The following is a 26,810-nucleotide window of genomic DNA, read 5'->3' as shown; positions in this document are numbered from 1 at the left end:
TCTAGTGACCTCTGAGTTAGCTGGCACACAAAGTAATTACGTTTAATGTACTCGATAGGAGCATACTGACCTTAGTCCTATGTGAAAACTATAGTGTATATTATTTCAATGCACAGAACCTATAATGGAAATAGGAACTACACTACAATAGCACGCCTCCCTTTTCAGGTCTGACCTAAAAGGTGACTCGCCAAACTATTGTTTTTCCAAAAAGATCAGTGGGCTTCCTCCATTGATCTGTCAAATTGTGATACCCATTTTGCTTCTGCCTGCTTGCAGCATACTGAATAGGAAAGTGGGCCATGCCATATTTCCCTATGGCCACATTTAAGTGCAGTGACTGCACATAGCCCTTCACATGGTCAAATCCACCTAAAATAGATTATGTCTCTTCATTGACAAAGCTTGTTCAAAGGCTGCTCAATTTTATTTATTTTTGTTACTACTACCTTTACATTCTGGCTACTTATTTTGCCCGCACATTGGATGCCTGCCTTTTTAAAGTATCTGTAATAAACCTCTTAAGCGACATTGTAAACTTGTGGCTGCCTGTAATTTGACTGCTTGGTTAGATAGTGAACTATTCTTGTCTCTTTTAGAAATAATAACAATAAAATCCATGGTACAAAGGAAATGTTTATTATTTTATAATACCAATATTAAAACGGCCTTCCCAATATTTTTTGTGTGTGTGTTTGTGAGCATTTGACAGCCTCTTTGTTTGACTTCATTTTTTACATTGTATTTTGTTGAGTACGCTACCATTAAAAACGGAACCATTGCCCCAGTGAAGGCCAGACCTTTGTGCTCTGCCAATGCTTGTTTTGTAATGGAAACCATTGCCTGTCACAAACATCGGTCAGTAGCTTGAGGGTAATGTTTTGTGAGAGAACATTTGTGGCACTCACCATTTTCTCTCAGCCTCTGTGTACATAGAATAAAGTACGCCATTCTGTAAAGCTCAAGGTATTTCCATTGACCGAATAGACACACAAGGCTGAAGACAGTGTCTCTGAATTGCAGTATCCTTCGTAACATAAAGTCAGAGCATATTCTTTTACATGTGGGTCTTTTAACTTTTGGGTATCACAATTTGACAGATCAATAGGTGAAGCCAACTGACCAAAAGCCCCTCTCTTTATGTGTATTGTGCATGATCTTTTTGGGAAAAACAATAGTTTGGCGAGCCACCTTTTAGGCCAGACCTAAAAAGGAGGAATTAAGCTGCACATGCACAATGATATTTCTCTAGACAAACTACGTTTGATTGATTGTCAGGAAAGGAGAATCTCAGCAGAAAATCTGATTACACAATTTAAAATAAACATTGATGATGCCAATAGGTCTAGCTTTGATATACGGTGGAGACATAGTGACAATGTCACATAGACAAAGGACATAAATATATTCACAGATGCCAATATTATGTATACACAGACAGAAAGTCACTTATATGATTATTTATTTTGAACCCTACATTTAATTGGCATAATAAATGAACTAAAGTAAACTAAAGTATATATCACAGCTCATCTATTAAATAATTCCATAACTCAGGGCCTGCCAATTAAAACAAGCATTGGCAGAGCCAATGGTTCTGGCTCTAAAGTACCAACACAAGGAGCTGACAGGATAGCCGGAGGAAGGGAAAAAGGTGGAGCGAGGGTGCAGCAGCGCCAATAAAACACACAGGCCCTTGTGTGGCTCTAGCAGGGCTGTGGCCGAGTAAGGACACACTGCCGTCTGTGCCCTGGAGGTACCCATTGTCCACTCAGCAGCACGGTCTTGGGACAATGTGGGCTGGGGCCTCCCTGAGCACTGCTCGCTGCACTGATCAAGGTCACATATTTTGTGTTTTTTCCATCGAGGGTTTCCCTTGCACGCCGCCGTAACATCACGCTGAAATGCAAGCACTCTTTCAGATGAAGCACACACTTCTGCTCAATCGAATCGTGTACTCCCGGCTCCAAAAGGTGGGCAGAAACAAAGCCCCTCTTCAGGTGATTCTCGCATCATAGGCTGGGGACAGCTGCAACATCAAGCCAGACCATAAAAAGGGAAACAAGTGTTAACGTAGAAGCATTGCCTTTGGCCCACCCACTCTGAAACTTGGACAAAGACCAATGCACACACAAAACGGATTCACTAAAGTTTGTTCAATAACATCTATTTTTTCAGAACTGTGGTATTATCTTATTTTCAGTTCTTTGTTGATTTTTGACTTTCTATGTTCCTACCTCAATGGGTTAAGGCATGTGCAATGTTCACATGAGAGGTTTGAACTCCAGTAAGATAAAGAGATCCCCACCATGCTGGATGACATTTACATGGATTCCTTTCTGCACAATAAGTCCCCAATACGACAGCATTCACTGCCAGCAAAAATGGTCTGGAATACTTGCAGTCCATTCGATGTCAAGAATGGCTCTCTTTTTTTCTTGCAGAGAGGACGTTTCAGGTGACAGCCCCCCCTTCATTTCCGGTATTCACACCATCAAACAAGGGGTCCCACAGGGCTCCTCCCTGAGCCCATTGCTGTTTAACCTGTATGTCCAATCCCTGGCACTGGTAGCCAAGAGTAGAGGTCTGACTATGGTCTCCTACGCCGACGACACTCAGTTGGTCGTGGCACTCACGGACGACCCCACGTGGGGCGCTCCCAAATTTCGGAGCGATCTTGCGGCTGTCGCCAAGTGGATGACTGCCAACTGTCTCCAGCTTAATGCTAAGAAGTCTGAGGTGTTGTTGGTAGGGAATGACCCCGGGCTTTGGAGCGAGTACTGGTGGCCCTAAACCCTTGGTTTATGTCCCCCCCCCCCAAAGCAGGTGGTGAAGAATCTGGGGGTGTGGGTGGACTCGGCCCTCAGTTTCCAAGTCCAAACAAAGAAGGTGGCAGGGACATGTTTTGGGCTACTGTGGGGTTCAGACCTTTATTGGGTTTTTTTGACGCGCCAACACGGCAAGTCATCATCCAGGCCTCGATTTTGTCGAGACTGGATTATGCCAACTCACTATATCTAGGGTTAAACAAGGCAGACATTTTGAGACTCCAGAGGGTCCAAAATGCGGCTGCCAGAACCCTTCTTGGTCTCCGTAGAGCTTGTCCTGTGCCGGATGCCATTCGCTGACTCCACTGGTTGCCGGTGGCCAGGCAGATTGAGTTTAAGGCTCTCTGCTTCACCTTCAAGATTTTGAAAGATGCCACTCCAGGAATCTTGGCCAACCTGTTGCTGCCATATGTACCTACACACCAACTCCGTTCCTTGGGGCAAAACCTGGTAGTGGTCCCCCGGCTAAGGAGGGTACGCGCTGGGGGACGCTCGTTCCGTACTATGGCGACAAAACTCTGGAACTCGCTTCCTGTACAGATCCGTAGCATGAACAACTACCTAGCTTTCCAGAAGACAGTTAAAACACACCTCTTTACTGTGTTGTAGACCTTTCTGCCTCACCCCGTTTGTTTCTCACTGCTGTTAGCTCCGGGACGCCTCTTTGCTGGGGAAGCTGTCGCGCTTTATAAAATGTTATAACATAACATAACAAGTTTAATATTAAATGTGCAAACATGCCTGTCCTTCAAAACATTGGAGAGTCATTTAACATCTTTGCAAAAAAAGATAAAATAGACTTTATATGTCGGTGCTTAACACTGCCACTGAGTGCTGCTAATAAAATCTGTAACATATAAAGGACAACCCAATATTCCCTTGTGGGCTTAGGTTTTGAAAATCAAATAGGTGAAGGTGCCAACTAAGTATTCGATTTTATGCAAATGTTTCAACCCCTGCAAATCAATTATATATGATGTCTTAACCTGATATCGTCAACTTAATTACAAAACATATCTTTGATTTCTTCAGAAAATACATTTCAACAAGCTGGTGTATGTCTTTTCATCTGGTTTATATTGATTACAGACAATCAGAGATATCAAATTAGTGGTTCATGAAGCAACCTGCAAAAACATTGATAGCAGACGTTACCATTCTTCTCTGTATGAACTTACTAGCCATCAATGTATGTACACCCACTTTCCATAAACATAACTAATAAGTCTGTCTAATTCATATGAACTAAATATCAAAAATAAATTTAACAGTAACTTACAAAAAAGATGGGTTAGGCATCAACGTTTCAGCCTCCATTGTTATATTTCACTGAGACCATCTTTAGGACTACGTAGTTATGTGAAGATCCAGGACCCCTGGTTGATAAGCCAAAAAAGGCATTTTTTTAACTTTGATTTATCAATGTTCTCCTAATGGAGAGAAACGTACTCTGTAATATTTATCAAATCTCCCTCATACACTTCTAGACAGCTTCATACTGAAGTAAAACACCGAGCAACACCGACAAGTGTCACCGTAGCTCCAAAATTTTAAAGATACTTAATGAACAATGAATGTACCCCATTTCTATGAGGAAGATTTAATGATTATTACTCAGTATTTTTCTATTCATTAAGAGAACATTGATAAATGAAAGTAAAAAAAGACCTTTTTGACTCATCAACCAGGGATCCTGGCTCTTCACATAACTACGCAGTCCTGAAGATGGTCTCGCTGATATAAAACAACGAAGACCAAAACGTCAACATCTAACCTATCTTTCCCTTTAGTTATTGTTACATTTATTTTCGATATCTAGTTCGTATGGATTAGATAGACTTATTGGTATGCAAATAAAAGCTGTCACTATTCTCCAATATGTTTAGTGTTACTGAATTCTTTACCCGGAATAGGCGGGAGAACGTAATGAGAAGCAAAGCTAAACATACAAAGCCTCAGCTTCATGCCCTATCAACTAATATTTCTTTTCATGGGATACTAGTGTTTTACTCACAGTGCTAGGTTGCCTATGTAAGAAGTTGGGCTACTGGTTGAGGAGGTTGAAACCCTACTCAAACAAAATCCACAATCCTTGTCAAGGTGAGGCACAAGCAAACCCCAAATTAACCTGTGCTCAAACCTCTGATAGCTTTGCACAAAGCAGTCAGGCTTTAATTACAGGCAATATGTAAAGTTTTTGTGCATCTCTTCAAACAGTAATAAAATGAGAACACACGACAAAGAGAATCCCACACCAGCTTAGAAAAACAGAGTACATTTTAATAAATAAAAGAAGAGCAAAACAACAAAAATCCAATCAGTAGATCCGAAGATATGCAATTTGAAAGATGTAAGGGAAAATAGTGACAATACACTCAGCGCCACTCGTGCCTATCTGGTCATGTGAAACCAGGAGACAGTCAAAAGTTCAGGCTGAGTGCAATTTAAATATAGGGACCAGGACCATCTTGCCGAAAAGTCCAGCGCAAAGAGTCCTATTTGTGGTGGAGGGAGCTGCAAAGTGCAGGAAAGCATAGCGGATGGTCGACGATTTAGCGCGAGCCTGGCGTCGGAGACGGTTGTCACTGTAGCGCCAAAATGATGTTGTCTTCGCGAGCTAGAAGGCGGGCTGAAGCTTTGTGGCGGCGCTCCCTGCTTGTGGTCGATAATGTAGTGCAAAGTGTCGAGGTGAGGGAACGTCATGTTGGTGACTCTGCGAGCGGCAAGGTTTTGGCACCAACGGACGATCGCAGTAGCAAAGACTCCAAAAACTACAATTCATGCCACGCTTAAGGTCAAGGGCCTACGGGGCACAACTTGAAAGTCAGAGGCTTCCTCCAGCTGGATCTGGGTGCTGTTTCAGGTGGTTGTGAGAATGTTATGTCCCTGTGACTCTGAACAGGAGGTCAGAAAACTAGCTTTTGGAGTCACTTTGAGAGTCCTGGGCTCAGGTACAGGTCCAATTCCTCCGACTCAGGCAGGATGGCAGTAGGGCAGTAGGGCAGCAATACAGCAAGGCAGCAGTCCAGCAAGGCAGTAGTCCAACAGGGAAGCAGTCCAGCAGAGTGGCAGTCTTTTCAGCAGCACAGCAGTCCTTCTTCCTGGCAGAGTTTCCACTGGTCCAGAAGTGTACTGAGGAGTTGGTGTCTGCTGTCTAATATTTATATCTGGCTTTTGATTTGAAGTGGGAGAAGCTTCTAGAGGATTCTTTTCGAAGTCCACAGGGTTTCTTCCTTTCCTACCCTGGTTTCAAACTAGCTACAGGGGGTATACAGCCCTTCATGTGGAGGCAAGACACAACTAATCAAGTGTAAGTAGGGTTGTGCCCAACTCCTCCCTCCCATCCTGCCAGTGATGGCCCATTCAGGCACACCTAAGCTCTCTATTGTGTGTGGCTGTCTAGGAGAAAAACACAAAGCCCAGCTGTCAGATATACCCAGTCATGTGACCCAGAGACCGAATGGCTAAGGCAGGAAAATGACAACTTTCTAAAAGTGTAATTTTCACAATTGTAATTCAAAATCCAACTTTACAATAAGATTAAATTTTTCACTACAGTTCTAAAGAAACCAAACATGAAATGGTGACCTGTTCCCATTTGGAAATTACTGAATATTAAATGTAATAAGGTAACTCCAATGTTATTCTATTGCAGAAGCAGGCCTTGGAGTATTGTAAAACGAACTCAAGAGATTTTCACTAACAGGCTGTGAGTATATGTCCAATTTGTTAAATACACTGCACCCTGCCCTCTGGGCTTTTCCATGGCCTAACCCTAGGATGACTTACATGTACTTAAAAGAAAGGTTTCGGATTGGCAAGAGGTTTAATTTGCTAGGTCAAAATGGCAGTTTAAAAATGCACACACAGGCTGCAATGGCAGGCGCAAGACATTTTTAAAGGGCTACGTAAGTGGGTGGCACAATGAGTGCAGCAGGCCCAGTGGTAGCATTTAATTCACATCTAATTCCACATTACTAGGGACTTATAAGTGCATAAAATATGCCAGTTGTGGATAAGCCAATGTTACCATGTTTTAAGGAGTGAGCATATACACTTTAGCAGTAGGCAGTGGTGGTAAAGTAGACAGAGTCCTAAGGTCAAAAAACACAAGATCAGCAAAAAGCGGAGGAGGAAGGCAAAATGTTTGGGTAAAGACCACGCTAAGGCAGACAGCTCTAACAGCCCCCTAAAGAAGAATCATATTTTAAGGCACTGGAGGGATGCAACAGTTCTTGCTATTCAGTAGAGTTAAACATTGGGCCAATCAAAATAGATTACATTTACCCATAGTTCACCGCTTACAAATTAAGCAAAGATAATATATAATATTACTCATTCATCGTAAAAATGCATTCTCAATAAGACCCATCTTAACACTTGATACATAAATATGCCACTATATCAAAACTAACAATTTAACAAAGGTAAATCAAAAGTTGAGTGTTTTGCATGGCATCCACATCAAGAAAAATATATTTACTGCATACAATTTCATGTAATTGTTGCCTCGTATGCTGAAAATCCTACTATTCTCAAGTCAAAAACACAGATGTTTAACACATAGGTAACAAAAAGAGAGGCAACTATTTTTTATATGAATTCATCAAATAAACTAATCTGAGAAAACATGAACCAATTCACAAATGAAGCTAAATATACAAAGTAATACAATATAGCGTATCTTTATTTATATAGTTATACATTTGTTTATGTTTATGTACATTTAAAACCCTGACCATAATACCCTGCCCCTAATATTTACCTAGTTGTTTTTTGCATCTGAAATGATGGTAATGTGAAATTAAGTGAACTAAAATTTCCAGGATCTGAAATAATAGTAGGTACAAACTCTGGGTCCAAACTTTGAATGGTACACCTGTTATTGTTAGACATGTTGATGTTCGGGTCTTTTGGAGTGGATTGGGTGATCATTCAAGTTTGCTGCCACAGGGGCTTATTGGGAGTAATGAGGTGGGATACAAGCATTGGAGATTTGCAGTCCTGACATCACTGTTATTAGTAAAGAATAGTAGCTCTGTGGTAATGAAACGATGAATGTGATTGGAAGAAGCACTGCAAGTAGATTATCACGATGAGCGAGGAGGCCATTGGATTTAAACTTCTTTTTTCCTTGTTTAAGTGGTGACAGAGGCTGGGCCTGTATAGCAAAACTCAGTGCCACAGACTTGGGTTAGCAGTTTTCAGGAGTGATTATACGGCCTATCGAGCACATAGCAGTAGGTAGAGTATTAGGTACAAGCACTGAAAGGCAAAGACAGGTAACAGCTCTGTGCAACCAGCAAAGGAGGAGACACTCAATAAGGAAGACTGGGGTTAAAATAACCCGTGGTGCTCTGAAGTGCATTGAGATGGAGAAGGTCATGATGAGAAGATGAGCTAGTGGGTAGCAGGAAGCAGTACTTACGCAATATAGACCTGTTCTTGGGTAACGTTTACAGATCATGGAGCAGCACATATGGATTTTGATGATCTTTGGTTATATGATATAGGTTAAATAAAAGAGGTGGTGTAAAGAGTGCAAACAATAATGACATAATCCCAGAAGATGGTGTTGACTGTTAGGACTGTAGGCAGGGATCCGAAAAGCAGATCTGAGCTCCTCATGATATCCTCAGTGTACATTGGACATGGCACATTATGCCCTCAACGAAGATGAGCAAATCTTACCAGGCTTTGTGCTAGAAAATGATTTGGGTGTAGCTGATGAAAGAAAGTGGGGCGAATACAGCCATGAGGCATGCAGGAGGATGATTTATGGCTGACTCCCCATACAGCACCAAATCCTTGAGGTGAGGGACTGGGAGTTTTCAATGCCCTCACTATTGGTATACAAGCTGCAGGGCCGTGGGCAGGAGACATGCTAGCCATAGCAAATTCATGAGCCACAGGGCCAAGGGCTGTGCTGGAAGGGACTGCAACAATCTTAGGTGCTGGGACAGAGAAGGAGTGATCAAAACCAGGTGATGGTAGCGAGACTATTGACACTCAGGCCTTGCCCGTGCATCTGCTCTTACGTTAGCCCAGGGGAAGCCATTCACAACCAGCCTGGGCACCAGGATCAAGTAATCTAGGTGAGAAGGTCAACGCTGGATATGAATCAAAAGCTCTGTTCAGGGATCTGCAAATCCTGAACTCCCTTTTTCTCTGTGTTCAGTGCCTGAGTCCGATTTATGAACCCCAAGCAATTTTGACAGCAATTCCATCATTCTAGTTTATTGATCAAGTTCTGTGGATCCTGCAAAACATCATTTTGAAACTGAACACCCAGTAAAGCTGTGCACAGCAGGCAATGTGCAGTGCACTCTGCTGTCTCACACTTTTGGTGGTGTTATGTTTGTGGTTTCTCCCTTTCACTCCATCATGAATGCATATAGCAATAGGCAATGTTCATTTTCTTGGAGGTATTAGAATATCACGTAAAAGCATTGCAATTTTTTAGTGTAGACATTTTGTCTCACACACTATCCTGGCACATGATAGTGATCTCATTTGAGATTTATTGAGTGAAGTGATGCAGCACTTGGCAGGTTTTTGGTTAGAATGGATAACGTACTATAACTATAGGATTTGCATAGTGTTTAGTTTTTTATTGTAAGTATAGTGTCACTATGGGCTTTCATGGAATATTGGAGATTTCATAAATATCATTATTTCTTCAGAGAAAAGGGAATGTATGTTTATATGATGAATTGCAACCAACCTAATATCATCTGGCCATATTTCAGTGACTCCTAGGTGCAGGGGGGCGCCCTGAAGCCTGTATCTGTGCCATCCCCTGCCCCACCCAAACTAACTGTACATGGCATTCTGCTGTGCACAGATGACTCTATGTGCCCAGAACCTAGTCTCATTTAAACTAGATGTGCATAACCATAAGCCATGGGCAGCTGGCTCTAGATGTATGGCTCACATGTCCCAGCCAGTCAACTGTGTGTGGCTCTCAGGCATATAGTGTGGGCTCTGGGTGAAGGGACTGGCTTATGGTTATGGACTGTGTCACAGTCCCATCTAATGAGCCAACCTCTCACAGCCTTCAACCACGCATAGAACCCTCTGAGCACAGGGTCTGAGTCCAGGCTCACCCCGCCCAACCAGCGGCACACATGATATGACACTTGAGAGAATCCTTGGATGTGGACAATCGAAACTGTTTCATGACTGGAGTGTGTGTGCTCTTATTCCCAGCCACCAATTTCTGCTGTTTTGCAATCAACGGCTTACACTCTGACATCCAATGTAACCCAGCCTGTCGATGAACTATGGAGAAGACATGTACTCAGACCTCATTCCACTTAAGAAGATATGCACAGACACATCTGAGCAAAGAGCCTGGCCCACAGTCATTCCTTGCACCCCTACCCCAGTTAAACCTTCTGTTGACTACATTCGGCTTTTTACAGAGACCTCTGACCACAGGGCCTGGCATGTGGCTAGGCTCTGCACCTGTCCAACCCACAACACCTGTGCCCAGCCTATTTATTCAAAGTGCTCTGTAGTTTCTTGCTTTGGGTTCATAGTCACAAAGGTTAGACTTTCTATTTTTTAAATGGTGGATTCAATTGTGCATGTTTGAATATTGAAGCTTGGAATCGAGTCTGCTGACCCACTAAAAAATGTCAGTTTATGCGGTTTGCAGATCTGGATTAAGATCCACAACCCCTATCACAAGAAAAGTTTTTTTCAGATTCTCTAGGGAGCAGCAGCATCTCTCCTTCTGAATTAGGGTGTTTACATTATATTCTCATACTCCCCACTTTAAGGCCAAAGGCCTCAACTGCTCACATTCCAAAATGACTGCTAAACAAAATGTTTCAGTTACAGCCAAAAAATTAGATGGTTTGGGATGCTACTAGGTCCTCAAACCTGCATTGGATCATAGGGAAGCTAGATATACAATATTGGAATCTTATTTGAACACTATTTTTTTTATTTAAACCGTTTAAAATAATTTTACCAAATCACAAAAGAATCACACATTGGAGCAGGCTGCTTCATATTATCCAGGTACAGTGAATATACATCTAGTAGTTTTACTGTAAGATTGTAATGAGACAGATGAAAGAGGAGCTTATGGCCTACTTACTCCCCAGTAATCTCCAATACTCTGAGCCCTTGACTGACTCAATACATCCAAAGAATACACTCCCATATGATGGGTTGAGCCCCATCTGTGCTTTTTGGTAAAGGAGAGTAAAAGGGATAGAGAATTACATATGTGGGAGAAGAGGGAAAAGAAAGAGATGTGTGAAAGGTAATATGGTACACTATTTTTCTTGTTTTAAGGCAATGGCTTTCCATTTCAAGAGGGAATGAGGCCCAATTTCTTAAAAGAATGACTGTGATGATAAAGTAAGAACTCAACAATGTATTTCAAAATTGTTAATAATATGTTTGAAGAAATGGAAAATATCAAATTGTTTGAGGTTAAAAAAGCATACCTTGAGCACTGAGAACTGTTGATTTTGATTCCAAAGCAGCTTGCATAGCTCCAACTTTTATATGAGCTATTAGAGAAGTAACACCCAAGTTGATTAAGACAACCTAAAAAGTTAAACATATTTGACAGCTATTAAAAATCGATTCGTTTTTAGCGATTACCAGAACTCACCTACAATGTAAATGCATGAAATGGAAAATTCATTTATTTCAGCGAGTGTATGTACAACAACTGTACCTACCCATGGGTCACTATAATCAGGCACAGGATGTGGTCAATCATCAAAAGAATGTAGTACAATAAAACACATACATATGCCTGGGGGTATCTTCTTTCTTCTCAAAGTTGCCTGCCTTAGTTGTGATAAATCAAAACTAACAGGATATAGAAAATCAATGATTACATCACAGGTGAGCAGCACCCAGAGTCCATGCCTATTGCATGACTTTCTACAACGAGAAAGTAGTTAAAAAGCAGCTGGTCAGTTTTCATCATTAAAATTTGCCTGTTATGAAAATCTTTAACATACAGCTTTCTTGTCCCACTAAAGGTTTGAAAAATTACACTATTTAGATTACAAACCAATTTACCATATTTGAAATTGTTCTGATAAACGTTTGCTTTGTGTAAGTAACACATATAAGAAGCTGGTCAATACGTCACTAAGAAATTAAGCGGAATTCATTAATATAAGAAACTGAATTAATATTTGGGAAGAGGGGCGATTACCTTCTTCTAGGAATAATCACAACACTTGACAGGTTGTATCCAATCCCTGGAAGCTATGCCACAAAGCAGACATATTAAACTGAGGGCAATGAGTAAAGTACTTATGCAGTACCAAAACAGTAATAAAGGCAAAATGTAAAACAATTAGCATCCCAAACCAAATTAGAAAAATTGAGTCTATCTATATATAAGGATATGGAATCCGCACCCATCAATCATATGGATATTTAAAGTCCATTCAGACACTGAATATTTATGACAATCAGAGGAATATGCCAAGGCGTGTTCTCATTTCCTTAATTTCTTTATTGTGATGAACATTTAAAGTTGGTAAAAATCCAATATTCACAGTTCTTTTAGCCAATGCGTTTCGTCCCAATAGGGACTTCTTCACGGCTCCAAGTTATAGACACGCTATGTATTCGTTTTCTGGTAAGGAGTCAACAATAAATTCCTAAGACACATGTGTAGAGCATCTTCGGAATTATGTGTATACACTTTTGTAACGTATGCATGTCCATAGCTTGCGCCAAAGGACGACTGGCTGCACCCTTGTCAAGCCTTCCAAATAGGTTACGCCCAATTCCGCGTGACACACAAAATTAGAACAGCTGGTTGGAAGCCCTAAATGGTTTTTAAGAAACCCATTTTCTACCAGCTGCAAGGAATCAACAGCTACGTGTCCCCACAACTCAGAACCGTACATTGCTATTGACCGGCATTTGGGGTTGTAAATGCTCAACATATCCCTGGGAAATTTACGTCCCAATATCCTAGAAAAGTTACTCAGACCCGCAATTGATCTAAGGAACTGCATTCTTCTCGATTTTACTGCACTTTTCCAGTTACCATTGCTATCGAATAAAATTTCTAAATACGAGAAAGTTAATGTTTGAGGTAAAATCTCATTTCCTATTGAAATATTGCGCCCCTTGGCTAACTTTCGACTAGCTTTCATTACGTACGTTTTACCTATGTTAATTAAAAGACCCAAATTCTAGATAAAATGTACAAATTTATCTAAAATTTCCTGAAGAGCGTTTAGGGGTGCGGGCCATAAGCACCGCGTCATCCGCATACAATAATACTGGTACTGGCCTATTACCGATTTGAGGCAGGTCAATACAGGAGTCCACAAGGGTACTGCCCAAGCCATTGATGTACAAATTAAATAAAAACGGCGTGAGTACGCACCCCTGGCGGACCCCCTTCTTAATGTCAACTGGGCTCATGCATTCGCCATTCACACCATTTTGAATCTTGACAGAACTCATTGAATACAAGTATCTAAGAAAATTGACGATGGCACAGTCAACACCCATTGAGGCCATAATAGACCAGAGTTTATCATGAGCGACAAAGTCAAATGCGGAGGACCAGTCCACAAACGCCAGGAACAGATTGCCCCCTTTTATTTGTGTGTACTTGCTCACTAGCAAATTCAAATTGATGGCCTGCTCTGTGGTCCCAACACCCTGGCGAAAGCCATATTGAAAGTCGGACAGAATATTGTTACAATCTTCCCACTCCTGTAGTCTGTCCAGCACAATACGACCCACCACCTTAACCAGCGAATCCAGCAAGGAGATGGGTCTATAATGTGCGTGGCAGTTGCGGTCTCCCTTTTTAAATATTGGCACGATATGTGATTCCGACCAAGACACTGGAAAACCAGATTCCCGAAAAGACTTAAGGACCAGGGTCTGGAGAGGGGCCTAGAAATCAGTGTTGTCCTTCGGGATCCCATCTGGCCATTTTCCTTTCCTCCCTTGCTGGCTCCAAGTGCCGAAGTCAAATGTATTAAACAACATGACACCAAAATAACAACAATCCAATATGAGGAGCTGAAGGTATAAATTTGTAAAGATTCAAGTGACAATAGCATCAAAAAACACAAAGTGCCAATGATAGCGGTAGACCTGAACCTGGGCATAATTTGACACTCACATGATGAAGTATGAGTCGGGTACCCCAACCAGGTTCACTCTCTCTGACCTCCTGGAAGTGATAACTATCACCCTCAGGGTTCATCAGCTTACCTTCTTGGTCGACTTTCAGGCTTAGGGAAACTGGTAAATGCTCTACAGTATCCTCCTTGGAATAATCTACCACTAGTATAACACTAGCCACCCCTATGGAGTGCCCAAATGTGGGTAGCTTCTTATTCTATACAGAGTTTCCTCCTTTGTACCCTGTTGGTAGACAGTCAAAGCACAGGGCCTGCATTTGGCAACATACAGCAACAATTGCTTCTTTCCACCAAACCTCCTCTTCTTCTGCTCAGAACTGATCTGGGAATCCCTCCCTGCAAAACTCTTTAAGGCCCGTCGGGGAACTTTTTAGTATTCTTTGTTCTTCCTTTTCCCTCTCCAGAGGCGAACCTGGACCACCCTTTCTGAGCTAGAGGTCAGCTTCTTTCCTAAGCTCTCTGGGTACAGTGAGCTTGGAAACTATCAGGTGCTGGCATACCTCTGTAAAGCAATTACTCAAGGCCATGTCGCTCAATACAGTCTTCCCAAGATACACAACATATGACAAAAACACTGCAGCGCACACACACACACACACACACACACATATATATATATAAATATATATATATATATATATATATATATATATATATATATATATATATATATATATATATATATATATATATATATACAATCCAGCTCCAATAGACACATCCATGGACGAAGGAATGGACACGAGGTAATCAAGATGTAGCAAAAATTTATTTTCTCAGGTCCACCCTCAACCCCTGAGATAAGCGATATGCGTTTCGGCTTTCAAGAAGCCTTTTTCAATCTATTTGGCGCCATCATTTGCACAATATAAATAGCCCTTCCCACTTGAGGTAAGAATAGACATAGAAAACACATTTAACAGTACGCTCAAACACTGACCACCCACTGCAATGATATCATGCTCTCTGCAATAGAGTAGCAGCACTGAAGCAGTTTAAACAAAAACATAAACAATGATTGCGCAATGCAAATTTACAATTTTTACATTGTTTGATCAATGCTGCTCTTACTGTGTCAAAGCATTACTCAATCGAGTGTGTCATCTGCTATTGGTTGGTATATTGTGCATATTAACTAGTATGCTGCCAAGGCTTATCTCATATGTCGCTTACTGAAAACCAACATTGATAAAAATATTAAAAGAACACTGCTGCTATGTTGCTGTATTGTCCAAATCATAGTTGCCTCACATCCGAAAAGCTCATTCGAGCCAATGAAACTTTCACAGTTCAGAAATCTTAATACCTCTGTCATAAGAATGTTGTTAAATACTGAAAAATGTTATTTAATTCGCACATTGACAAGTCAGTCATTAAACGGCAGGGAAACACATATTACTGGCATCCGCACCTCGGGGTCAAATTCCACACCAAGTGTGAGCTGTCGACTTCAGTGTCAACCTCCGGGCTGCACGCTTAATCCAACTGAACTACCTGTCCCATAATACCATTTATTAAGTCTTGTAAAACGATAAAGTGCGCAAACACAGTTCAGATCGACTGCAGGAGGTAACACCAAAGGTAAAAATAAACGGGACTGGAGGCCGAAATGTCAATGTCTGAAATAATGAACAGCACAGATGGATTCAAATCAGACACATAATGTCGAGGTTGAAGGGGACCGATGCATAAAGATGTGTACGCCAGGACTGACCTCACCGCTTCGGCATAGGCGTCAGCAGTGCCCAGTCACCAACAGGCGCCATTCTCCTGGGTGAGGCATTTCTTGCTTAGAAGGTACAGACCCTGTGCTGACAGTTGTAAAAACGGCCCCTCTCCTGGACACTAGTCTCCCACCGCTGTCATTCTCATTCCTCTTACTGGCTGCCGAGTTGGGGGCTCTCCAATTAGTACTCCCGTACTCCTTCACACACCAGTGGTCCGAAGGGAGAGCCTCAAGTGACTGGTGTTCCGTGAGCAGCGCCAAGACCGCCAGCGCTGCAATCAAAATGAACAAACAATCCAGCTCCCATAGACACATCCATATATATATTCACTGAAAAAACAATAGGTTTTAGGGGTGTTATAGTTAGCTGGACATTTCACTCGAACAAAACCATTGAAATTCCTCCGATATAGTTAGTTGTACTAACTACATCTCGCGCGCCCGCAATCCACTGCTGATCATGTCACATATTACATCATTCATGACATGGTCAGTGACATCACTGATGACATCTCAAATGACATCACTGATGACATCACTGATGACATCATCCAGTGAATGTGGTTTGGTTCGTTATTTAAATATTTATTATATATATCGCAATTTGCATTGAAGAATGAGTGGATATATAAATATAAATATCTGGATGGAGGATTTAGTAGCAGTGTGATCGACTGTTTACTTGACTAATTTATAGTGTCTCACTAAATATATTGGATAGTGACTAAACTGTGTGAATATCTCTATCACTTTGTCAGTTGTTGTGTTAACTGCTTCTCCAGTTGGTTACTAGCTATGTGAAAGTCTATATTATTTATTGATTAGTTAACTGAGTATTTGTATGGGAGAGTGAATGTGTGTGTGGTTCGGTGGGGGGTGTGTGATTGCCCAAAGATGTGTGAATAGTTGATTCAGTAGGTATATGAAGTTAAAACTACATGTTATAACAGTTGTTTGGGTGAGTGAATATCTTTATGGGTGTGGCGATGAGCCAATATATGTCTCAATGGTACATGTCCAAAAAACTAGGAAAATAAAAGCCAGTCTATATGTCAGTTGTTGTATATAAATAAGTATACATAAGACTCAGTGATTGTATGAGTGACTGTATGGATAACTGTATACTTGTAATAGTGTTTTTATAACACACTAAGTATGAGTTATTATCTATATGAATAGATCAAATTGTGTTTTTATAAGTGTATAGCTAAGTAAAAGTAAGTATGATCCATTGTTTGCATAAGTGAGTAGGATGACTTCATAAGTGATTAGGATGTGTGCTGGTGTGTAATGTCAATATAGGTGTATAAGTTATAGAGTTCTATTGATCATTGACAGCATGTATGAGTGAATCTATAGGTAAGTGATTAGATGTGTGTATAGATCTAGGAATCACTGAGTGGGTGTTTAGAAACTTGTATTGGTGTGTCAATGGTTTTAAATTTGGCACTCTGTATTTTACAGTGAGTGATGAAAGGTTATACTAGTGTATGATGAGGTGTATCTGATTGTCACGTGGATGATGGCATCAGTGATGTCATCAGTGATGTCATTTGAGATGTCATCAGGCGGCTACATGAGTGGAGAACGCGGTGGAAGGAGAGAGGAATAAGAGCTCTACACTTCGAGATAAAAGTGATGTTGCCAGAAAGAATTTGTCATTTTGATGAAAAGAAAATACTGCTTTGAGATCGTTTAAAAAGGTGCAAGGTGTATAAAAAGAAAAAAAGATTGAGGAGAAGCCCCTTAGAAATTGGGTTTAAATGTGAATAAACCGCTCTTCATTTGGTTGAATTACGAAGTTGCACATTCAACTGCCCTAGTCCTGAAGAGGCCTGAAATAATTAAGGCTGAAACGCGTCAACAGATAATTTGAAGACACCCATATGAATTTTAATATGATCAAACAGATATAAAGAATGCTCAATAAGTATATGGTGGAATAGATAGACCTTTGAGTTTCTTTAAAAGAGTGATCTTCATTTCAAAGGAATGCTGGTGTGAAAAAGTGTTTAAAGCATCCTCATTGATTAGTAGGGCAAAGAGAAAAGGTGTAAAATGTAAATTTGAAATATAAATATGTGTATATATATGTAAAATTTGTTTATATATATTATGAAAAATAAATAGTGGTGATTTTTTTCGACACATATTAGTCAGTGTATATATTATTGTGCTGTATTTCCTTTGACTTTGGATTTGAAAACTTAGATTTTTCTACAAAAACTGTAACTATAACACCCCTAAAACCTATTGTTTTTTCAGTGAATTTCTAAGGTTTTTTAAATGCTAATTCCTAACTATATCAGGCCTGAAACCTATGGTTTTTTCAGTGAATTTCAAAGGTTTTGTAAATAACAATTTTTAATGTATTAGTTGTTATACTGATTATTTTGATACTGATTTACTACATTTTGTAAACTGTTTATTTTTAGATATTTTATTTTTTAAATTACATTATACATTACAATACATAATATACTTTCTCAGAATGAATTACTTTAGTTTAAATACTTTGCAAATAGGCAATAGACTTTTAAGTACAGTAGTTACAGTTGTTGCAATGGGCAACACAATTTCAAACACAATGCAACATTGAGCTCAATGTGAATTTCTAGTCAAATGCAATTAGTTACTTTATGGATTACTTTTCTAACCACAGGACTGGATCCTAGATTCAGTCCTTGGACATCTCCTGTAAACAGTTGAGTAAAAGCGTTTTGGTTACGGTAGTTATTTTTAAGGAATATTATTGTATTTTAAAAGTTGACACTTAGAAATTTTTTCAGATAGAATCACCAATGTTATCCTACGGCAGAAAATTCACTTAGCAGGTAAGTAGTGTTATCGTTACTTTTTCTTACTCAGTGGTGGATCCTGGATCCAGCACTGGCCAACCTCCTGCAAACAGTTGAAAGAATGTGTTTAAGTCATACAGACGATTTTTTAGGAATATTTTTAGTTTGTGAAAATAGACACTTCGAAAATTTTCTGCTGAAAACCACACAATGGATTCCTATGGAAGGAAATACAAGTTACTGGTAAGTACACCTAGAATTACTTTTCAGGGTCAGTGCTGGGCTAAAAGATGCATCACTGGGTTCTCTCCTGATTACAGGTGAGTAAATCGGAATTCGTAGTTTGGCTGATTTTAGAGGAATATTTGTACGTTTCAAAAATGGACACTGAAAATTTTCTGCTGAAAACCACCCAATGGATTCCTATGGAAGGAAATACAAGTTACTGGTAAGTACGCTTAGAATTACTTTTCAGGGTCAGTGCTGGGCTAAAAGATGCAGCACTGGGTTCTCTCCTGATTACAGGTGAGTAAATCGGAATTCGTAGTTCGGCTGATTTTAGAGAAATATTTGTACGTTTCAAAAATGGATACTTAGAACATTTTCTGCTGAAAACCACACAATGGATTCCTATGGAAGGAAATACAAGTTACTGGTAAGTACGCTTAGAATTACTTTTCAGGGTCAGTGCTGGGCTAAAAGATGCAGCACTGAGATCTCTCCTGATTACAGGTGAGTAAATCGGAATTCATAGTTCGGCTGATTTTACAGGAATATTTGTACGTTTCAAAAATGGACACTTAAAAACTTTTCTGCTGAAAACCACACAATGGATTCCTATGGAAGGAAATACAAGTTACTGGTAAGTACGCCTAGAATTACTTTTCAGGGTCAGTGCTGGGCTAAAAGATGCAGCACTCGGTTCTCTCCTGATTACAGGTGAGTAAATCGGAATTCGTAGTTCGGCTGATTTTAGAGGAATATTTGTACGTTTCAAAAATGGACTCTGAAAATGTTCTGCTGAAAACCACCCAATGGATTCCTATGGAAGGAAATACAAGTTACTGGTAAGTACGCTTAGAATTACTTTTCAGGGTCAGTGCTGGGCTAAAAGATGCAGCACTGAGTTCTCTCCTGATTACAGGTGAGTAAATTGGAATTCGTAGTTCAGCTGATTTTCCAGGAATATTTGTACATTTCAAAAATTGACACTTAGGAACTTTTCTGCTGAAAACCACACAATGGATTCCTATGGAAGGAAATACAAGTTACTGGTAAGTATGCCTAGAATTTATTTTCAGGGTCAGTACTGGGCTAAAAGATGCATCACTGGGTTCTCTCCTGATTACAGGTGAGTAAATCGGAATTCGTAGTTCGGCTGATTTTAGAGGAATATTTGTACGTTTCAAAAATGGACACTGAAAATTTTCTGCTGAAAACCACCCAATGGATTCCTATGGAAGGAAATACAAGTTACTTGTAAGTACGCTTAGAATTACTTTTCAGGGTCAGTGCTGGGCTAAAAGGTGCAGCACTGGGTTCTCTCCTGATTACAGGTGAGTAAATCGGAATTCGTAGTTCGGCTGATTTTAGAGAAATATTTGTACGTTTCAAAAATGGATACTTAGAACATTTTCTGCTGAAAACCACACAATGGATTCCTATGGAAGGAAATACAAGTTACTGGTAAGTATGCTTAGAATTACTTTTCAGGGTCAGTGCTGGGCTAAAAGATGCAGCACTGAGATCTCTCCTGATTACAGGTGAGTAAATCGGAATTCATAGTTCGGCTGATTTTACAGGAATATTTGTACGTTTCAAAAATGGACACAAAAACTTTTCTGCTGAAAACCACACAATGGATTCCTATGGAAGGAAATACAAGTTACTGGTAAGTACGCCTAGAATTACTTTTCAGGGTAATTGCTGGGCTAAAAGATGCAGCACTGGGTTCTCTCCTGATTACAGGTGAGTAAATCGGAATTCGTAGTTCGGCTGATTTTAGAGGAATATTTGTACGTTTCAAAAATGGACTCTGAAAATTTTCTGCTGAAAACCACCCAATGGATTCCTATGGAAGGAAATACAAGTTACTGGTAAGTACGCTTAGAATTACTTTTCAGGGTCAGTGCTGGGCTAAAAGATGCAGCACTGAGTTCTCTCCTGATTACAGGTGAGTAAATTGGAATTCGTAGTTCAGCTGATTTTACAGGAATATTTGTACATTTCAAAAATGGACACTTAGGAACTTTTCTGCTGAAAACCACACAATGGATTCCTATGGAAGGAAATACAAGTTACTGGTAAGTATGCCTAGAATTACTTTTCAGGGTCAGTGCTGGGCTAAAAGATGCAGCACTGAGATCTCTCCTGATTACAGGTGAGTAAATCGGAATTCATAGTTCGGCTGATTTTACAGGAATATTTGTACGTTTCAAAAATGGACACTTAAAAACTTTTCTGCTGAAAACCACACAATGGATTCCTATGGAAGGAAATACAAGTTACTGGTAAGTACGCCTAGAATTACTTTTCAGGGTAATTGCTGGGCTAAAAGATGCAGCCCTGGGTTCTCTCCCGATTACAGGTGAGTAAATCGGAATTCGTAGTTCGGCTGATTTTAGGTTTAAAACTTTTTTATTATTGAAGAGTGTCAAGAGTGGCATAAGCATTTGGCGCCTACAACCCAACGGGCCGGCGAATGTCACAAAGTGATAGCAGCACGGTAGCAGCGTTGGGGACATATCGAACAGTATGAGCTCTAACACAGCATGTCGCCTACAACCCTTCTGGGCCGGCCGCGTTTCTAACCAGGAGGACAAGGACACACCCACTCCCACGCAGCCTCTGCCGGAGGACTGTTCCTTCATGGGAAGCCTGTAGTATAGAATAAGGGAGACCCCCCTCCTGAAGTCATTGGCCCAAAAGGTTGCAACGCTAGAAGGCCCGTTCGCTATGCCGAGTAGGGGGCTCGCCGGCGCCGCTGTCCCCCAGGAGCAGCCACTCCCAACACTCAAATAGAGAAGAAACCCCCCCCCAACTCCCACACCCCCCCCAACCCTCCCTCCGTCCAGTGCGTATGTCAGATCTCCCTGTCTCCTTCTGTCACCCCCTCCCTCCAGGTCCCGGCTCTGCGTCTATTCCGAAGGCCTAATCTTCCTGCGAGGTGAGCCGCAGGAGTCGGAGGTATCTCGGGCATGTCAGCTCTCGAAACTCCGCAACCAGTAGAGACTGAAACGGCTGCCAAATCTCAGGGAACTGCTCCACATCCCCCGCCACCGTAAGTGACATCTTCTCCATGCCCAAGACATGCCACAGTCTGTGGAGCCAATCCGTAACCGTGGGGAGTGTCGTGGTGCGCCAGTGTGCTAAGATGTTCTGTATCGCCGATCCCAATGCGATGGCTATCTGCCTACCTCTGCGGGATTTTAACGGGTACATCAGGCTGTTTGGGAGGCCCAATAAGACATAGGCGGGGAAACGTGGCAGCTCAATACTGAAATGACGGTCAACCTCGTCTATCACCTCTTTCCAGTAGGAACCCAGGAGCGGACAATCCCACAGAATGTGTGTCAATGTACCCACTCGTCCACACCCCCTCCAACAGCTGGCATCTTTACTGTGGTCCATGTCGTGTATGCGTTCCGGGGTGTAATACCAATATGTGGAGACTTTCGTGAGGGTTTCAGTGAGGCCCGTGTGGTATGCCGAGTGTCTGGATCTATATGCTACTTGTTCCCACTCTTTAGTGCTCAAGGGCCTTCCCAACTCTCTCTCCCATCGTTCCCTCCCTGGGTTGTGAAAGTGCGAGGCGGGAAGCTGGAGGAATCGATACAGGTCAGTTATGAGCTTTGCGTCGGTCGTGCGGGATTGGAGCCAGCGTTCGTAGGGAAGGAGTCTCCGATTCGCCGTTTCCCGCACCTGAGGATTCATGGCCCAGTGGCGAACCTGCAAATAGCGTAGCCTCTCGGTCTCCGGAAAGGTGTATTCCTGTCGGAAGTGCGTGAAGGGGATAACCCCCTCCGAATCATACATGTGGCATAGGGCCCTGCAGCCCGCCTCACGCCAGTGACCAAAGGCTCTTCCTTCCATGCCCGGGGTGAAGTCGGGGTTATCTATCAAGGGAGTTAGCGGCGATGGGAAGGTCGTCAGACCCTGCAGGGCATAGGTAGCATCCCATACCCGCAACGGCACCCTTGTAATATAAGAGGCGTAGAGGTTTGCCGGTCGGTGAGCCCTTCGTAAGAACGGTATTTCCTGTAGTGGGCGACCGGCCACCGCCTGATCCTGGAAGAGCCAGTGCTTGTCCGATTCCCATCTGCTCCATTCTACCAGGTACCGTAGTTGTGCCGCTTGATAGTACTTACGGAGATCCGGAATTCCCAGACCCCCCCGCCTCCGGCGCCAACATTGAGAGAGCTCTCCTCATCCTAGGCTGCTTGCCCTGCCAAATAAAACGCCCCAGGTCTGATTGCATCTGCTGAATCCAGCCGACTGGTGGCTGCACTGGGAGCGCTCGGAACAGGTACAGTATCTGGGGCAGGATCGTCATTTTTACGGCCGCTATTTTACCTAGCAACGAGAGGGTGCCGCGGCCCCATCGGCCCATCTCGTCCCGGACCTTCCTGCCCAAGGCGAGGTAATTAGCCGCTACCATCGCGGGGACCGTGGGGGCCAGTTGGATCCCCAAATACGGTACCAGGTCCATTGACCAGACTATCGGGAACCGGTCCCGCAAGTGGGCGCGAGTTGCCGATTTAAGAGACAGGTCCAATGCCACCGATTTCCCCACGTTCATCCTAAAGCCCGCCACCTCCGCAAAGGCGGTCAGCTCTGCAATACTGGCCGGAAGGGCCTGGAGTGGGTCCTCTAGGGACAAGATGACATCGTCAGCATACAGGCTAATAGCGTGGGTAAAGCCACCAAACTTCACCCCTCTCACAGCTGGGTTGTCACGTATCCGTTGAGCAAAAGGCTCCATGTACAGAGCGAAGAGGAGAGGGGACAACGGGCATCCCTGCCTCGTTCCTCTCTCGATGGCAAAGCTCCCAGAGCTGTAACCGTTCACCCGTACCACCGCCGTCGGGAGTTTATAGCAATTGAGGATCTGGCGTCGGAACCGGTCCCCCAGCCCCGCCTTCAATAACACCCGCTCCAAGTACGGCCAGTGAACTCGGTCGAACGCCTTTTCGGCGTCTATCGAGAGAAGCATCCTCTCCCCCGGAATCCGAGACGCCTTCTCTATAAGATGAACAATCCTCTTGGTATTGTCCACCGTCTGCCGACCCGGGACAAAGCCCGCCTGGTCCGGGTCCACGAGTCCCGGTAAGTGAGGGGCCAATCGGGACGCCAGGATCCCGGTATATAGTTTGAGATCTATATTTAGAAGAGAAATTGGCCGATAGGACCCACACTGCGCCCGATCCTTCCCCGGCTTGGGAATGACCGCGAGGGAGGCCCGCAGCAGGTCCGGTGGGATGGCGCCCGGCTCCGAGAACGAGTTAAAAAGGCGCGTGAGGAGTGGGGCCAGCAACCCGCAGAACGTTTTATAGAAAAGGGGCGTATAGCCGTCCGGCCCAGGAGATTTGCCGTGCTTGAGGTTGGCAATGGCGGAGATCACTTCCTCCACCCGTATGTCCCGGTCTAGATCCACCGCTTGGGTAGGGGACAAGGAAGGCAGTGAAACCGAGTCTAGGTACTTCGTCATCGCGGATTCGTCCAGGGGGTCCCCGGTGTAGAGGTCAGCGTAAAACCTCCGAAAAGTTTCCGCTATCTGCGCATCATCCGTGACCAACCGACCCGCAGGGTCGGAGATTTCTTTCACTATCTGTTTCTGTCGGGCCACCTGAAGCCTAGTCGCCAACAGCCGCCAGCATTTGTCCCCCACTGTGTAATAGGCGTGCCGTATACGCAAGGCCGCGTATTCGGCGCGGTCCATATCTAAAGCTGTCAAGAGTTTCCTCGCCGCCTTAAGCTGGCGCCATATCCTAGGAGCGCCTGTTCCTCAGTGCATCTGTTCTAGCTCCCGTACCCTTTGAGTGAGTTCTTCCCGTTTATGCCGCCGGTCCTTGTTATCCGCCGACGAGATAGCAATAAATTCCCCCCGGAGTACCGCCTTCAGAGCAGCCCAGTGGGTCGCTCGAGATGTGTCCGATTCATCATTAAGGGATTGATATTCCCGAATCTTGTTAGAAATATCTGAGACAACCGCTCGCCTGTGTAGTAAGGCGTCGCGCAGACGCCACACCCGTGGGGGGCAGGAGACCGGCGGTAGGCTAAGCGTAGCGCTAACTGGGGCGTGATCCGACAAGGAGATCACTCCCATCTCCGACCCGGTGGCCAGGGTGCGAACTGGCCCAGTGACCAGTAGGTGGTCCAGTCTCGCGTAAGTTTTGTGTGCGTGTGAATAGTATGAGTACTCCCGCGCCGTGGGGTGCTGGCTGCGCCATAGATCATGAAGGTCCATGTCGGACAGGTGCGCCTTGCACCCGGCCGAGAATTCACTGGCCTGAGGTGAACGGTGTGCTGATCTGTCAAGCTCCGAGCTAAAGACCATATTAAAGTCCCCCCCTATTATAATGTGCCTGTCTGGTGTGGCCGTGATCTCCCCCAGCGCCGCGTGGAGAAAGCGCTCCTGTTGATCGTTCGGGCTGTAGAGGGATCCCATCGTGAAATGAAGATCCCCCACTCTACACCGGTATGCCAACAGCCGGCCTTTTTGTTCCGCTACTTTGTGGAGGACCTCTCCCCTAAAAGTCCTAGCTACCAGGATCGCAACCCCCGCTGTCTTAGTATTGCCTGATGAGAAGAATTGTGTCGGGAATTTATGTGAGCGCAGTCTGTGGCAATCTCTGGGCAGGAGGTGAGTCTCCTGGAGGAGACATATATCAGCCTGGGTGCCTTCTAACAGGGACAGTACCGCGCGCCGTTTAACTGGGGTATTGAGGCCCCGGACGTTGAGCGTCACAATCTTAAGAGTCACTGGTGGCATGTTGAGAAACTATAGGGATAGCATAGGTCACCTGTGGGCCAAGCAGCCGTGTCGCAGAGGCCCTCCCTGCGGCTCGTGATCCGCTAACGCACTGGACTCCCTCCCTTCCCTCCCTGGGTCCCCCCCCCGGCCCACCCCGCCCCCGGGCCCCCTTCCCTCCCTCCCTCCTCCTGCTCCCCCTCAAAACACCCCGAAACTACCCCCAAACCCCAACCACAACAACCCCCCAACACCCCTGAATCCCCCTCCTCTCTCCCTCCTCCCCCAATACCAAACCCCATCCCTCAATAGTCCAAGTCGAGTTCCCAGGGGAACCAGCCTATGGAGAAGTTCCGAAGTGGACGTCCAGCCACTGTCCCCTCCCCGCGACCCCCCACCCCTCCCAGCCCCCAAACCTGCATTAGAAGTTGGCTATGGTGATCTCCCCCCGGAGTTTCCTTACGCCGTCAGCGCAACATCGCCAGAGCCAGTGGTCTCGGCCACCGCCGACACCGCGTCGGCCATACCTGCCCCCCGTGTGGGAGAGTCCGGCCGGGCTCGCCGATCCCGGGATCGCCGCCCGGCCACCCGCTGCCATCCATCCTCTCCAGAGCGCCCCCGGCGTTGTGAGACAATGTCCTCCTCCCCAGCGGTGAGGCCCAGGACCCCACATGTTTCCTGAAGGGAGCGTAATCGATGCAGGGTTCCATTCCATCTGAAAATAAGTCTAAAGGGGTGGCCCCAGGCGTAAGGCGTTCGGTGTTCTCTCAGGAAGTCGGTGGCTATCTTAAATGTCTTCCGTTTCTGGAGCGTGATGGCCGACAGGTCCTGATATAATGCCACCGAGTGTCCCCGGAAAGTCAGGGGCTGCCGCTCCCGAGCCTCCGCCATGATACGCTCCTCGAGCGGGTAGTCCGGGAGGTAAGCCAGAATGTCCGGGGGAGGCATGGATGCTCTCCGCAGTGCCCCTACTCTGTGCGCCCTGTCTATGCGGATGGGAAAGTCCTCCAGCTCCCCCAGAACCTCTCGGAACAGGCCTCTCAAGTAACCTGCCACGTCTGTACCCTCCTCTGCAGATGGGACTCCGCGAACCCGTATGTTGTTTCGCCGAGCCCTATTCTCAAGGTCCTCGGCATGTGCTTGAAGGTCAATCTGCTGATCTCTGAGTCTCAGCACCTCCTGTTGGAGTTGTTCAACCTCCTCGTCCCTCCGTTGGCCTGCCTCTTCCGCCGTGGCCACCCGTTCGCCCAATCCGTCCACCTCTCGGCGGATCTCCCGTACTTCACCGGCTACTTCTTTCTTTAGAGTTTGGAAATCTTCCCGCAGGGA

General features: G+C 44.0%; 1 protein-coding gene across 1 annotated transcript in view; it reads right to left on the bottom strand.

Moving 5' to 3' along the window:
• The window catches only part of LOC146834616 (atrial natriuretic peptide receptor 1-like), a 961,499-nt gene that overhangs the window by 684,614 nt on the left and 250,075 nt on the right, over positions 1-26,810 (bottom strand). Inside the window, exon 7 of the mRNA XM_085602083.1 lies at positions 11,291-11,393. Coding sequence (XP_085458209.1) covers positions 11,291-11,393 — 103 coding nt within the window. The remainder of the gene's footprint in view (positions 1-11,290; positions 11,394-26,810) is intronic.

Source organism: Triturus cristatus, chromosome 4_2 (assembly GCF_964204655.1).
Source record: "Triturus cristatus chromosome 4_2, aTriCri1.1, whole genome shotgun sequence".
Taxonomy (NCBI): domain Eukaryota; kingdom Metazoa; phylum Chordata; class Amphibia; order Caudata; family Salamandridae; genus Triturus; species Triturus cristatus.
This window is presented reverse-complemented; position numbering and strand designations above follow the sequence as displayed.